The sequence below is a fragment of the Littorina saxatilis genome, linkage group LG5 (genome assembly GCF_037325665.1).
Source record: "Littorina saxatilis isolate snail1 linkage group LG5, US_GU_Lsax_2.0, whole genome shotgun sequence".
NCBI lineage: Eukaryota > Metazoa > Mollusca > Gastropoda > Littorinimorpha > Littorinidae > Littorina > Littorina saxatilis.
The window spans coordinates 55,885,233-55,902,267 of record NC_090249.1 but is presented as its reverse complement, the minus strand read 5'-3'; the positions used below and the strand labels follow the sequence as shown (position 1 = coordinate 55,902,267).

At 40.3% G+C, this 17,035-nt stretch overlaps 1 protein-coding gene across 3 annotated transcripts in view; it reads right to left on the bottom strand.

The window, feature by feature from the left end:
• LOC138967476 (hippocampus abundant transcript 1 protein-like) overlaps nt 1-15,984 on the bottom strand; it is a 44,799-nt gene extending 28,815 nt beyond the window's left edge. For 2 of the 3 annotated variants that reach the window (XM_070340029.1, XM_070340032.1), the window contains exons 1-10: nt 15,835-15,984; nt 12,769-12,783; nt 8,690-8,785; nt 7,605-7,667; nt 6,442-6,569; nt 4,817-4,931; nt 2,108-2,326; nt 1,208-1,321; nt 672-743; nt 140-252 (exon numbers count right to left, since the gene is read on the bottom strand). In XM_070340029.1, coding sequence (XP_070196130.1) covers nt 140-252; nt 672-743; nt 1,208-1,321; nt 2,108-2,326; nt 4,817-4,931; nt 6,442-6,569; nt 7,605-7,667; nt 8,690-8,785; nt 12,769-12,783; nt 15,835-15,915 — 1,016 coding nt within the window. In that variant the 5' untranslated portion in view covers nt 15,916-15,984. The remainder of the gene's footprint in view (nt 1-139; nt 253-671; nt 744-1,207; nt 1,322-2,107; nt 2,327-4,816; nt 4,932-6,441; nt 6,570-7,604; nt 7,668-8,689; nt 8,786-12,768; nt 12,784-15,834) is intronic. The other variant, XM_070340030.1, reaches the window with a different exon arrangement.
• Between the last annotated feature and the right edge of the window lie 1,051 nt (nt 15,985-17,035).

Genomic DNA, 17,035 nt, shown 5'->3' with positions numbered 1-17,035 from the left:
TAAAAATAGGCTTGTCATTTTCAGAGGAAGACAAAGAGGGCAAATGCTCATATGACTCCCCTTTGTCACCCATAATATGAATCAGAAACAAATTATCTGCTCCTCTAGCTCCATAAACCTTCAATAAAGCAAGACTCACCATCTTTGTGTGGCAAAGCCGTAGCAACATAGTTGAATGATTTCAAATATCAATCCGAACATGATGGCGTGCTTGTGCTTCATGTACTTCATCAGTAAACTCAGGAACAAGGTCTGAAAAAATATATATATCACCTCATCATTATAATTATAATGATGATAATAATAATAAATAACTTTTCTATAGCCCGAGTCCCATCATGGCTCCAGGCGCTTACTCAGAAAAATACGCAGGCGCTATACTCGGGAAAATGTCAAATATATGTACATTGTACCTCATCAGTAAAGATAGGAACATAGTCTGAAATAATACAAGGAAATGAAGGCTTCAAGATGGTGCTGGGAACCAGAGGAACAAACACACAGTTAGAGAAGAAATATACTTTTCTTTGCATTGCAAAATTCTGAATGAACTCTTGTTTAAACTAATACTTTTACGCAACCAGGCACACACACACACCGATATCACACACACACACACACACACGCACACGCACACTAACACACACACATCATTTTGCAAGCATTCCTACCTGAGCTAAAACTGACAGCACTCCGACCATGGCTATGTAAGATGCTACGTCTTCTGTGGAAAAATCCATCACCTGCAACAGAACACAACCAGCAGATGACTTCATGGTCTTCACCAACAATGAGAAACAAAATGCTAATGATACTGTATACATTTGTCTACAGTCAGAGAGAAAAGGGGTTGAGAATATCTGGGCTCACACTTAAGGCTGTCCTTATTTGAGCCCGAAGTTGACTACGCAAAGATTTGGCAAAGTCGTTTTACAGAAAATTCACTGCCAAAGCTTTGTGCAGCAAGCTTCGTGGAGACGGCTTTGCCCAATTAATATAATTTTGCAGATGGACATAGATGTCACATCAAATTTAGCCAAAAATGTATCATTCTCCACAAAAAGTAGTCAGACGCTTGATATTTATCCAAGTGAAAGAATGCTCTTATCTCATGTAAAATCCTGGACACAGTCTGTGGTGTTGTTTGTACATGATCGCCTACACAAGAAGGGTGATATAAGTCAAAAGCATTTAACTCATTACTCACCAGTTTCAGGTAGACGAAAATTGAGGAATACTCTCCTGCCTCTGGCAAGTAACTAAGGAAGATTGCTACACACAACAAGAGGATCAGCTGATCTTGGCTCACTTTACGTAGTGCCTGCAACAAGACAACAAGAATCCTTATTGCATTGATAAGGTGAACATTTTCATCACATAACGCCTGCTCTGTATGTTAACTATCGATGTTCACGACAAACAAGATTGTGCAAAATGTGCGCATAACTCTGACAGCATACCAGCAAGTTGAAAAATTCCTTGGTTGTGTTAAACAACAGATGCTTATAGTTCCTGATCAGCAATAATACTGCCTTATTCTTCTTCTTCTTCTCCGTTCATGGGCTTAGACTCCCACGTTCACTCATGTTTTTAGCACGAGTGGATTTTTACGTGTATGACCGTTTTTACCCCGCCATTCAGGCAGCACATGCCGATTTTGGGGGAGGCATGCTGGGTATTTTCGTGTTTCTATAACCCACCGAACTCTGACATGGATTACAGGATCTTTTCCATGCGCACTTGGTCTTGTGCCTGCGTGTACACACGAAGGGGGTTAAGTCACTAGCAGGTCTGCACCTGGTAGATCGGAAAAATCTCCACTCTTAACCCACCAGGCGGCAGCGACCGGGATTCGAACTCACGACCTCCCGATTAGGCGGCCGACGTCTTACCACCACGCCACTGTGCCCGTCACTGCCTTATTCAGACTATTGCTTTCACTGATATCCAAAACAAATAAGACTGCTTTCACTGTACAGTCCTACACAACAATGACAAAAGATAATTATTTTATTCTCCATACAATTAAACTATCACAATAATCCCCAAGTCAAACAACCATGTCTCTCATCCTTTCAAGCCACAACGTACCAACCCCAAAACTTACCCCAAAAGGATCAGCTTTATCCCATGAGATGGCAGACCCCCAGGTGGCAGGCCGCAGTTTTTCCGGCAGTGACTCTGGAACGAACACCATGATAAAAAGAACGTCCAGCAGAGCTATTGCCGTTGCTATCCAGATGACCACTGTGTCGCTGTATAGGTCCTGCAAGTAGGCGCCTAGTGCCGGACTTGTTACTAGGCTGGCTGCGAATGTTGCGGACACCTGGGTACAAACAAACAAAAATTTATCATATACCATGGAACCTCCCTTTAAGACCTAATATCACACAAATCAGGTCTCAAAAAGGTCCCATCATGAAGGCAAATTTACGGAGGTCATGAACAAAAAAATCTTAACAAGAAGGGCAAAGCCCATACGACTCACATGCTTGACCTCGACCTTTAGGGTAACTAAACCTAGCAATGACATCATACACTAAGAACTGCTTTACACATTTTTCCTACCAAAATACATGTGACCTTGACCCAAGGTCAAGGTCATCCAAGGTCATGCAACACAAAGCTGTTAATTCAAGACATAGGAAGTACAATGGTGCTTATTGGCTCTTTCTACCATGAGATATGGTCACTTTTAGTGGTTCACTACCTTATTTTGGTCACATTTCATAAGGGTCAAAGTGACCTTGACCTTGATCATATGTGACCAAATGTGTCTCATGATGAAAGCATAACATGTGTCCCACATAATTTTTAAGTTTGAAACAGTTATCTTCCATAGTTCAGGGTCAAGGTCACTTCAAAATATGTATACAATCCAACTTTGAAGAGCTCCTGTGACCTTCACCTTGAAGCAAGGTAAACCAAACTGGTATCAAAAGATGGGGCTTACTTTGCCCTATATATCATATGTAGGTGAGGTATTCAATCTCAAAAACTTCAGAGAAAATGTGAAAAATGTGAAAAATAGCTGGTTTTTAGGCAACATTTATGGCCCCTGCGACCTTGACCTTGAAGCAAGGTCAAGATGCTATGTATGTTTTTTGGGGCCTTGTCATCATACACCATCTTGCCAAATTTGGTACTGATAGACTGAATAGTGTCCAAGAAATATCCAACGTTAAAGTTTTCCGGACGTCCGGCCGGACGTCCGGACGGACGGCTCGGGTGAGTACATAGACTCACTTTTGCTTCGCATGTGAGTCAAAAAGGATGGTCTTACATTGGGGATTCGATCAAAAGGGGTACCATTGTAACTTTTTTTCAAATAATGGTTGCCGAATTGTTTCTTCATAATGGTAGTCTCTTGGTTTCTCACAGAACTTTCCTAACTGATGGCTGTAGAAGGAAAGTGTGCAAACAGAAGGTTTTGGTCCTGGATGAATGTATTGCAATTTCCTGGAACCAATTCTTGACTGTATAGGTCCAATTCATTCTTCTTACTCGGCGTGACGTTATCAAATGGATCGGCTAGCTTTAGCCCTAAGGGGCACAACTCCGCTCATACTCTCTTCGCGCCGCCATATTGGATGCCGTCTTTGTTAGTTTTCTTCATTGCACTCTTGTTCTTTTTGCGTATTTCACTGTGTATGCAGACAGGGAAAGGCGCGAGCGCCGTAACCAACAGCGAAAACGGCCACACGACCACTCAGCGAACCGAAACAGAATCCCTAAGCTGCCTAAACGACAATAGTCAATCTATTGTCCCGAACCTACAACCCGGTCTGCCCTCGGGCGGACCACCCTCATCTTCCAAAAAGGGATGAATTGTCTCGTTGCTAAACCAAACAAACAACTATTACACCCTCCCTCCAATGAACCTGTACGCATAGTACACATACGGGGAATATAACCCGTTAATATACGACCACAGTACATTTAGTACAATACATCCTAGTACACACCATGGAGGAAACATCCCACCATAAATCATACATAAATGATTATCTTTATTGTTTTTCTTCTTGTGAATAAACACAAGAAAGAAATGGGCTGAACAAACAAATACACGAATCACCGAGCCTTATATAAGCCTCAGTCACTGTGAGGACATTTGGGTAATAAACCACCGGTACGTGCAAGTACATCCTAAAAAGGGAAATGAATAATAGTCATCTATAAATGATTATTCTCAATTGAGAATCAAAATAATGAGGATATGGGTTTGAATAGTTGTCCCCTGACGAGGCTACCTTTCAGTTTCCCCAGAACACCTCTCTAAAACCACAAAGAAGCTATCCTAGCAATTTGAAACTGTAAATATTGCCGAAAAGTACTACAATTGGGAGAGGTACTTAGGGATCTCTGGGCTGCCTACTGCATTTGCCGGGTTTGGCAGACCCTTGATTTTTACCCCCTATGCCACACAACGTGTCATTTTCACTTTTGTCGAGTCGCCACCCAACGCTCAAGCACTGTCAGAGATCGTGCAAGGCATCCAACATGGCGCCGGATGACCAATTCCAGAGAGTTACGACCCGTGATTCTCATACCGCGCGCGCCGAGTAGAAATGCTGTTGATAACTTGAGTTTCTGCAATGGGCCTATACACAACAGAAATGTTTTCAGCCAGAGTAGTGGCAACTTAGCGCTTAGAGCCAAATATTTTTGTTTTTGTAAGGGATAGGCGCAATATAAATACACTTTATTTAACTCCTTTTCATTTGTGAATTCAATTGAAGAACAGTCTATGAAAAAACATATTTTAAAGCATGCTTTCCTTAATATCGTTTGTCTCTAACTAAAATCAACCTACCAGACCATACGCAGCACTGCGGTCATCCTCAGTGGTGACATCAGCCACAAAGGCAAAGACAACACTGAAGGTGACGGAGAAGATGCCTGATATTGACAGCATCGCAAAGTACCACCTGCAAAGACACATGCAAATACCAGCATTAAGTGTCATGCTGTGACCTTGACACTTGACGAAAAAAGCCAAAAGTGTGTCATGTCTGGAAATAACCAAAACCTACAAATTTGTGATATTTGGAGGCTCTAGCTTCAAAAATATCAGAAAAAATCTCCAATGTTAAGTTTTTATGAACCCAACATGACCCCGCTGTCACCCCAATATTTGACAAGGGTCGACCAAACTGGGGTCATGTCGAGATATCATCCAACCCTAGAAGTGTGCTAACTTTCAAAGCTCTAGCTTCAAAAACACCCGAGATAACCCAAACGTTAAGTTTTTTGTCTATGGCAGGCCGGCTGGTCTAAGAATGCTCATTCCTAAGACTCCTGATTACTCAGGGGATTCAAAAATTCATATGTATCTCATCTTTGAAATAACATGGCTATTTAAATGTCAAGATGCTTTCAAAACTGCAGTTTTATATGTAACACAAAAGTTATTCATAACAGCCATCAATGCCAGCTTCTCGGATATTAGTTACAAGAAGTTAAAAGGTGGGTCTAATTAAAGTTATTCACATTCACTAAACAGCAGATTTATTTAAAAAGAAGAAAAGGGCGAATGAACTGTCCTCTTTTTCCCAATTCACCTAAACCAACGGAAAAATGAAAAGCAGTAATCAATTTTGATTCTCCTGCAGTTAACACTTTCTACCCCACCTATGTTGACCCAAGTTTTTTTTAGCCGAGACAAGCTGTGTTGCAGCAGGTCACTCAGAATTGTAGTAACTGTGTATCAACACGCTGGAATGCAGGCGTTAGTTGGACGTTACAAGAAGCGACTGAAGCTAACAGTCTCAGACCTGTTTACCCCCATAAGTGTTTTGGAGTAATGCTCAGCCCCAAAAATAGTAATCCTGGCACAAAAATAGTAATCATCCAGCATTCGTCGCCAATTACAACGCACATGACAACTGTGTCTGCGAAACGCAATCATGCACATATATCCATCATTCACAAACAAAACACATCAGTCAGTTTTTGTAGTCATCATAATTTCAAAGAAGATCACATCATAAGCACATGCATCACTGATTCTTTTTCTTTTGCTCGTAGTAGACCTTTTTCAGTGTGTCAAGCGCTTCTCTACTGTACTTGCGCTTGCCGAATGAGTGAGGGCGAGACTTCACCACTAGAATAAGGCTCTCCAGCGTCTCATCAGACAGACATGATCTCTGGTCAGTCCTGTGCTTTTTCACCCCATTTTTCCATTGAAAAAAACAATGCCAAACTTGTGAATTGATAAAAAAAATTTAAAAATTTTTTATTTATGAAAATTGTAGTCTTGACACGGATAGCGGAATGGCGTATTTTTTGCAGAAAATCGTAATAAATTACACCAAAATCGTACGGGTAAACAGGTCTGCAGTCTAAGCGGATATATCCGTACCTGGTCAGATAGAGCCATATGAGTGGGTACGAATATATCCGTACCTGGGAGACAATGAGTTAAAACAAAAAGCTTACCATACACTGAGGTGCATGAGAGGGATGGGGGCACAGGTAAACGTCACTGTCAGTAGAAGGAAGGGCTTTCGCCCCCACACATCAGACAAGGCTCCTATCAGAGGGGCACTGAGGAAGGATAGCATGCCCTGCAACACAAAATGCCCACAGTGCATCAGTACAACACACAGCATCAACTCTGTCATATTCTGTTTATATTTACAGCCAATCTTCTTCTTCTTCTTCTTCTGCGTTCGTGGGCTGAAACTCCCACGTACACTCGTGTTTTTGCACGAGTGGAATTTTACGTGTATGACCGTTTTTACCCCGCCATTAAGGCAGCCATACGCCGCTTTCGGAGGAAGCATGCTGGGTATTTTCGTGTTTCTATAACCCACCGAACTCTGACATGGTTTACAGGATCTTTTCCGTGCGCACTTGGTCTTGTGCTTGCGTGTACACACGAAGGGGGATAAGCCACTAGCAGGTCTGCACATAAGTTGACCTGGGAGATCGGAAAAATCTCCACACTTAACCCACCAGGCGGCCGCGATTCGAACCCTCGACCTTCTGATTAAGAGGCCGACGTCTTACCACCCCGCCACAGCGCCCGTCACAGCCAATCGTTTTCCTCAACTGATGCTGACATTAACTGCTTTCACTTGATACTAAAAATTTTAAAAAATGTACAATGTAAGGTACACACAAAGACTGCCAAATAAAATGAATAAGTTACTACATGAGATACACATTACTTATTTTAAAAAAAAATATATATATATATAGTGATAAAGATATATAGTGATATATATATATAGTGATAAAGATGTCTTGTGAAGTTCCAGTGTTGTTTCCAGGCTGAAAAGACAGTAGGTCAGTTTGACTAGGATTGAAAATATGTTTAGGTCTAACTGTGCTGCCGCTTTGTGCATTTAGTAGGAAAATTGATAGTCGGAAGAACTCCTACATGTCAAAACTTTTGGACAGTCGACCAGGTAGGGGTCTGACCAATACATCAGATTAAAAAGTAGACACCAGTGACCGAAGACCGAAGCCTGAGAACAACAAACTTTACAAATGGTTAATTGCCACTGAACACGACTACCCAAACGCAACCCCCCACCTTATACATAATTCATTTTCCCCAAATTACATGCTTATTACTATGAACTGTCAAATCTTACCTTCACTCCTTGAATCAAGCCATTCATGAGAAATGTGTGCTTCGGGAATGTCTGATTCAGAATCTGAAACACAAAATAAATCACAACCATGAATTCATAAGTGTCAACAATTTTTTTTTTTTTAAATATTAAATGGAAAATCAATTGTCAAGGCTATTCATGACAGGAAACCGCTGAGCAGCAGATGTTTCTCATTTATTCCCACGTAATTCTTGTCAGTCATGACTACTTCCCTCACACACATGCACATGTACATTGAATTCACACAAAGGTGTTTGACTGCATCAGTGCAGGTGTGACTAAACCCCTTTGTGTTCTACAGGCCTGAAAGTGGCAGTATTTTACTTGCCATGGCTAGTAGAAACATGTAAATGGCGAGTAGAAATGTTAATCAAATGCGAGTAAAGTTGCTGAAACAAATGGTTGGTTTGGCGAGCAAAAAGACTCAAATTTGCTCTCTGGCTAATACATTAAGAGAAGTACTAGCCAAAGGCTAGTGCCCAATTTTGTGGACTTTCAGCGCTGTTCTAGACAATCTGTATGCTCTGAGGCAGTGAGGGTTTTCTTGTTCCAACATAATTTAATTAAACAGTGAAGACTTCAAAACCTCCTTAAAAAAAAAATGGTATGCACTTCAAAGGAGAGACACTCAGGCATGAGAATTCTAAAATAGAAAAAACTCTGAAAATAGGCCAAGGTCCTGGGGAAACGAATTTTAGCATTTTAGACCAATATTTTGATAGTTCTTGTGTAAGCAAATAATGGATAGAGAGACAATTGTATACATATAATTTAATTTACCTTTTTGTTTTTGCCGCGGACAATTTGTTATAATATATTCGCTGAAACGTAATTTCCTTTTCGCGAAAATCCGCGGACAATTCCCATGCCTGACACTTCAAGGCATAGTCATCTCCACAGTCCATAAAAACATGAACAGGGTTATTTCCAAAATGTGTCAACAATAACCCCCCTTTTAGGACCTCCAACATTCAGAGAAAACCAGGTCTTAAAAGGGAGAGGGTCTGAAATTGAGGGGTCTTAAAAGGGGGGTTCCACTGTACTCAAAAAGCATGACTACTCACGGAGATGACTGGACTGGTCAAGAGACCCCAGGCAAAGAACTCCAGGAAGATGACCACCAGTGCATGGTAGGTGCTGGCCTGCCCCACACCTGTTGTCTGGAAAAAGAAATGGAAAAAGTCGCATTAAAACATTATTATTATTATGATCATCATCATCATTAACAAATGACACAATCCTGGATGTAAATTCTTGCTGTGCCAATAACCGCAAACAGTAAACATAAACACAATTTCTGGCAAACGTCAATAACAACCCTGAAGTCACCATTAAAGGCACAGGCTTCCTTGTGTAAGCAATAATGTGCACCAGCACAGCTGATGCTTTAAATTTTACAACGTACATGTTGGAAGAGCATAGTTCCACCACAGGAACCATATGGTCTCGGTGCAGCGTTGGATCTTTTTTTTAATGCATACAGTTTATAAGTGCCACTTATGTCAACCACTTTTTTTATTTATTTTTTTTATTTTATAGACGTTTTCCGGAAATACTTGGTCAGGATTTTTAGGCATTGTGGAAGTTACGCACCACGTTAGGGTGACCAGATAAAACCACAATCACAGCAAATAACTGACTCCGAAGTGTATGTTATGCAGTGTCCACTCGATATGAGCATTGACCCCATTTCTTTAAAAAAAATATACAGAGAGGAGTTTATGATTTGTTACGGCAATAATCACTTGCCCCAAGTGATAGCTGACGTCTTTTGCCTGAAGTCAAGTCAGTTTCGCTTGAGGTCACGGGACTTTGGGAACATGCATGCAGATTTTTTTTAAAGGCATAGAATAGATCTACTCACATCAAGTGGACACTGCATTACAAACACATACGGAGATATTTATTCACTGAGATCGTGGTTTTAACTGGTCGACGTGTTATTGTTTGTCAGCCTGTGCAACCCTTCCACAACGCTAGGAAACCCTGACAGTTATTTCCGAATATTGTCTATTCTCAGGGCAAACAATTCAAGTAGCCTTCATCGTTCTTCTATGTCAAAGGCCTTCATAAAACCCACAAATTATACGTGCAACAACAACAAATTGGATAGTGACCTAACCATTACTTAAAGGCTGCCATATTCGTAGCGTTCATTAATTAATTCATATTGTTTACATGTGCCAATAATGTTATACAAGAAGAGCAAACGCTCGATCGAGTCACTTTCGCAGTTCTGAATATTATATGAGGCATCAGATGGACAGGAAGAAATTGCTATTCACAACACAATGAGTCACGTTCACATAAAATTTGAGCCCGGTCACTTTTATAGTTTCCGAGAAAAGCCCAACGTTAAGTTGTGTGTTGCCGAACAGAAAAGGCTAGTTATCTCCCTTGTTTTTCTGATAACGTTCGTAAAAGGCTACAGATGTAAATACTTTGATGTAAAGAATAATCCTACAAAGTTTCAATCACATCCGATGAACTTTGTCAAAGATATAAAATGTCTAATTTTTCCTTTGACGCTGACCTGTGACCTTGAAAAAGGTCAAAGGTCAACGAAACCATCGTTAAAGTGTAGAGGTCATTGGAGGTCACGACTAAACAAAATATGAGCCCGATCGCTTTGATAGTTTCCGAGAAAAGTCCAACGTTAAGGTGGTGTCTACGGCCGGCCGGCCGGCCGGCCGGCCGGACAGACTAACACTGACCGATTACATAGAGTCACTTTTTCTCAAGTGACTCAAAAACTGTACCTAAGGGGATATAATAACGACTGGCTGTATCTTTCGAACACAGAAACAATTATTTCAGTATTGCAAAGTGGTGTTGATGGTGTCGAATGTAAACAGAACAGTCTCAAACGCCATCTTTGGTTTACAAAACGTCAGGAAGTGACGTCAACGGTCTAAAAATAGCCCAAGTCCTGGAGAACTGTTGCTAAACAATGCAATAAAGAATAAATTATTTCTCGTAATTGGTAAGGACTTTAAACCTAAAACTTTGCAGGAAGCTTAATTTATACATCCCCGCAACGATGGGAAAAGCCCTGGAAGTAATTAAATAGGACTATGTCAGCCTTTAATATAGTGATAGTGAACTTCAATTTTGTTATAGATCTATGTTCTATTTTTTTCTAATCCAGCAAAAATGCATTCAAAGAAGCAGAAGAAATTATGCTCTTTTGTGATTAATTAAAAATACATACAGTCACATACAAACAACCTGCTGCATTACACAATGAACCCTCAGTTAACTGCTTATCCACAAAGAAAATGCCAAGTTGACACTTGAAGTGTTACTGTTAGCAAACAAAAGGGGTTAGCTTTCAGACATATTCAGAAATGGTTAGAAAAAGCCCAATGCACATCCATTTGATGAGCACCAAAACATAAACATACAATTGATGCAGTACACAACCATACACGCAGTAAAACCTGACTGAGCAAATGTGGGTAGTGCGGACCTGCTGTGTTCATTGATGAAACTGCATACTTTAACATGTCAAACAGACATGTGTAAGCAATGGTTTCGTTTGCTTTATCGATAGAAACCAAGAGAAAAATGACCATGCTATTGCTAGAAGAAACAGACACTTAGCATTAAAGCCTTATGACAAATTTGGAATAAATGTATATCTAAAATACTCAGAAAAAATATAATAGTATGTTGTCTGAAAGCAGCAATTCATCTCGTTTTGTAAACGCGTATAAATGAAACGCAAATGCATACAATAAACATAGTCAGGTCACTTGGTCACGGCAACCCGTCAAACTTAGCTGCAGCGCAATGTTGTCCAGCACAATAGCGTTATTTTGACAAGAAATTTGTTAAATGCAATAAAAACTGGTTGTGTGGACCAAATCAAATGCCGGTTTTCTCAAATAAAACCTGATGACATTTCTGGTCAACACAAACACTGATCCGACCACAGGCATAAGCTCATATTAATCAGGTTGTACTGCGCTGAAATTAAGCTATAAATGTCAAACATTCTGTCTATGACTTTTACCACCATACATGTAGACAATAGCATCCCATGTACTGCTATAATAAACTAAAAGCAAACAGGGCACAATGTGTTACCACAGACAAGGCTCAAAACTACATTCTGTAGTTTATTCCCCTAAAAACTAATAACTCCAGACAAATACTTATAGGTGATTATTGTTATCTAAAACCTAAAGAATAGGCTTACTGTGTTGAAAATATATACATGTAATAATTCATTTTCAAAGCAGTGATGCACAGCTCCTCTTGCCTCGTACACGTATTACCTATTGAGGCAGTCTTTTATTTCTGGGCTAGCCTGATCCATTCTTCTCACTTATTCACTATGGCTTGAAATTGAACAGCTGTTTAAAATTATCTCATCAAACAGGTCTGAAGTGAATTTAAATGCTCACTGAACGCCAGATGTGCACAAGGAATAAAAACCAATTAATTCAATAGCTGACATTGTCTTTGTTTGAAGTACAAAAGACCGTATTTTGAAACCCCATTGAATGCCCAAATAAAAAATTGATAAAAAGAATGTATGTGCTTCAGCATGAACAGCTACCATTACATAATTTTGAAATTACTCAATGTGGTACATGTATCATCAAAGTGGTAGCATGTCCAAGGTACATGCCACATGTATAACAAATTCTGTAATTTGAACCTGTAAGACTAAGAGTCCATTTCTCAGGTCCAGTAACCCAACTTTATCCCCTCCCTCTCAAAGTCAAAAAGAAATTCAAGCTGCTCTGAGCCTGCAGACACTCTTTGTAATGAAATTTAATATTCACTTCCATTGATTGAGGAACACTTAACAAACTGAAGCTCTGAATGATTCTGACTGAACTTGGTGCAGTTCTTGAAAGTTAAGACTAGAGAGTACATGAAATTGTCACTTTTAAAACTAATAGAAGCGTACTGCAAATGGAACTCAGTAGCTAGGCGAGTCATCATTAAAGCATCTTCATAAAACTAAAAGTTACATGTCATCTGTCTAAAGCTGCACATGCAACTTGCTAGTGAACTCTAAAACTTCCAAGTCTCACAGAAAGAGTTAGTTTTGAGCTCTGCCTTGAAATTTTTAGCCACAAACAACTGATAAGACCTGGGATTTTATGGGGTCACCCACAAGAACACTCACAAAACTGCTGTCATCCTGTTACATCAATACATGTGAATTTTAATTAGTGTGAAAAGAAAGTGTTCAGCAAAATCTCCCAGATCATACCAAAACAGGCAAATACCTTATAAATAACCATTCAAAGTCAATGCAGTTACTGATCAACAATGATGTAATTGTAAACCAGTTAAGAGCAAAAAGTACAATAGCACGATAGCATGTTTACAGCAACAAATTAAACAAGAAGCAAACAAACAAAAGAAACAGCTCTTTAGGACTTGAAATTATATTTATACAATTACAAATCATTGAATAGAGTGCCAGTCAAAAGTCAACAAATTATGTTTTCAAAGTTCTGCCTATACTGACAGAATATCACGATCACTTTCAATCATCACAAGATGAAATTACAATTAATTTATTAACACCCTCATAGCATCATAGTTCAAAATAAGATGAAAGGGGCGGGAGAGGAGACGAGAGGTTGGATTCCTCACTGATCACTGGAGGTAAGGCACTACAGTCAATAGTTACATATACTGATAACAGGTAAAGGCACAGGCAGCCTCCCGTAAACCATCACAGACACTGTCAGGCTTTTACACACAGTACAAACACCCTTTCATTTAAACACTCACCGCTTGAGAACATCCTAGGTGCCCTCCGTAAAGAGCGAGCAATTTTCAAAGAATTTAGTTTTGCGTGGTTTATCTTATCCCTGAGCCATCGTGAACCTGTGTGAACCCTACCATACGAGTACCAGCTCCACGGCCAGAAACTCCAGGAGGAGACCCAGGCCAAGTACCTCGGCGTCACCCTGACCAAAGACCTGAAGTGGAACACCCACATCGCCAACATCACCACCAAGGCGAACAGAGCACTTGGCTTTGCTAGACGCAACATCAAGCTCAGCAACAAGAAGTTCAAGGCGGCTGCATACAAGGCACTAGTACGACCCATCCTAGAGTATGCCAGCCCAGTATGGGACCCACACACCGCTGAAGACAGTGCCTCTCTCGAAAAGGTCCAAAGAAGAGCAGCCAGATGGGTGTCGCATCGCTTCCGCCAGACCTCCAGCGTCAACAACATGCTCGAAGACCTTGAGTGGCCTACGCTTGAGAGCAGACGGAGGCGAGCGAGACTAACAACTTTCTACAAAGTCCACCACGACCTTGTCGCAGTGAAGAGCAACCACGCACCAAAGCCAAGCCCACTCAAGTGCACGACCAGGCAGACCCACGCTCTGTCCTACGAAATCCCCCACTCCAGGACAGCCTACAGGCAGAAAACATTCTTCCCGCCCACCATTCCAGAGTGGAACCGCCTGCCTGTAGAAACTGCCACAGCGCCATCCCTGGCATCCTTTCAGGCCAGGCTGGCAACTCTCCACTGACCCATCATCCCCCCCCCTACCCCCAACCTCCCCCCCCCCCCCCCTGAACTTCACCCCTGACCAAGCAATAGACCGGAACCACCATCACCCAAGTGTAGCAGATTCATCACCATGCTGATGTTGGCTACCTATCACTAAGAAAGAAAGAAAGAAAGATCCAGTTTCCTTTTTTTCACAATTTAGTCGTCAGTTTGTGATTTCAATGCGCCTCGCTGTAAGCTTATCTGCAATAGCACGTTATTGTGTACCTCTGAATCTAAAACGCAACAAACGGCTGCAAGTCACATGAACTAGAGCGGTGGCGGTTGACCGTTCAGAGGAACTGGCGCTATGCAGAACCGTCGTCTGCTACGAGAAAGACGTTTTGCATGACACGTTTCCAGGCTTTTCTATTTTCAAACTTTCAAAACTTCGAATTGTACCGATCTTGTCTTGATGAAAAAAGAATTCCTGTATGATTTAAGAATGTTTGTGTAGCATTTAGCTGTCAATTTATTATTTTGATTTTAAAAGTTAGGTCTCGCACCAAAACGAGCCCGTTCGGATAGTCCACGAAAATAAATTCTTTGAAAATGTCTCACTCTCAACAGAAAGCAGCCAGGATGTTCCCATTCAAATGGAAGTATGCTTGCACTGTATGTAGAGGCTCGGGGAGCTCAGTGATGGTTTACGGGAGGCTTACTGTGCCTTTAACACCAGTCGCTTCACAAACACTGTTAACAAGGACGTATTTTTCCCCACAGAAACCAGACTTTTAGTTTGTCTTAGTATAAATTTATCCTGTATCATAAACTAGTAAAGTTCAACTTAAACTCCTTAACAATTTGGCGCCCCACATTTTCAAGTTTATACAAGAAATTAGCACCTGTACCAGAAGCAAATTTGTCAAGATCTCAGAATAACATCGTGAAAATTGTTCTTGTGAGCCGTAACTTTTTGTCTGTATGACTACAAGTACATGTACGACTACGAGGTTCAAACAGCTTTGACTTTGATTTTGAAGCTGAAAGTAGCAACACAGACAAGATTCCATTGAAAACCCAAAGCACTCAGTGTAGGGTTGTTTACATTCACTGTCAATGTCAACTGAGATTACCTGTAAGGCATTCACATTTTGAATGGTCTGAAATAGGATGTAAAATTGCAATTTGCAGAGATGGTACCGTGTACTAAGCCAAAGTTTGAATTCTGCCGGCATTACAGATACAGATAGAGACTTTGGAACTTTAGCTGAACAGGAGGAACATACTCTCACAGTCAGACAAGGCGACTTTCTTGAATACAGTCTTAACCATGATCAATTATAAGATTTATTGTAATGATATATATGACTGCTTTCTAACCAGCACCTGCCAGATCATATGGTACTGCCAAGGAACAGTGGTACTGGTAGTGACTAGTGGTAGCAATGGCTGACCAGAAATCAAAACATATTTCGCCGAATTACATTTCTGTATCTGTATCTGTATTTCATTCCCATATGTCCCAAAGCACAGCCGTGCAGAAATCTCTAACATACGCAAAGACATCAACGCTTCAATAACCAGCCTCCATCTACGCGAGAATCTATAGTATAGATCAAATCAGTTCAATAAGCTGTCAAAAGGCATGCCTACGTTTGACCATAGATCTATGGTTTGACACAACAAAAAAACACGTCGCGGAATACAACAATCGACAACAGATCGTCTTACCCCATCTTTATGATCCTTCCTCTTCGACCACACGATACTTCCGATTACTCTCTTACGCTTCAACTTCCCCACCATATTCATCAGTTTCTCATTGATGTCATGATGTCAAACTGTTCCGATTTTCTCACCAGATCAACGTCCTTCACCTTCATTACCTACAGAAATTGCGCAGTTCCCCGCTTTCGCGGATTTTGAGTGGGTATAAATAATGACCAAAATAACAACATAGCTGCCAAACAAATTGATAAACAAAAGCTGAAGTTTGTATTTTACTTGAATGTTTAAAAAATAAAATCTACTGAATTTTTGTTCTGGTGTTACTGGGTTATGACGTGTCTTGTTCAACTGCGAGTCTGCAAAGTAGCAGACGACGCCCTTTGTAGCCGGTGTACCGGGCACACAATGATGTGTAATGTCCATAATGCCCCTTCCCCGAAAACGTCGTCACGGAAGTGAATTAAACTCGTTCTTTGTAGGAGATGTGTTTGAGGAAAATAAAGACTCAATGTTAATGTAACACAGGAAATTGACAGTAAAGGTATGAACATTATATTTTTTATTTATTAAAGCACCTATAATTATAATACATGTAGCCTACACATGCACGCACGTACACACACACCAGTCATAATCAAATCAGAGTGTGTACTCTACAGTCTCTGATTAAATGTCTTTGCAATCAGTTTTGTACTTATTTATGTGCTCCTTCGGTCTTCTTATTCTGTTAGAACTGTGTGCTGTTTATTTTTATTATATTTTGGTTTTTTGTTTTGTTTGTTCTTTTTGTGTTGTTTCTTTAATTGCTTACTTCACTTCAGTTTTTGACGAGGGTCGGATGAAAAAAAGCATGTTGCATTGCAGCGTATTTTGTGGAATTCTCTCTCGGAATCAGTTCGAGTCCCAACAAGTCTCACTATACTTTCAAAAAACACCTCTCATTACATTTAATGCTAATTTACGAAAAGTCACAGTGATGGAAGACTTCGTTCTGATTATTTTCATATTATCATATCTGTCCATACAGCATCATTGTTTCATCATTAAAACTCAATTTTATAACACATTCACATTTTTAAAATGTTTATCAAACATGTTCTGTACATTCCCAATTTTGATCATTACGTAAGAATTCAAGTGTAGCCTTTAACGTGTAATAGTCCTGTAAATAGTTGTTTGCCTTTTACTTTAATGTTTATCTTTT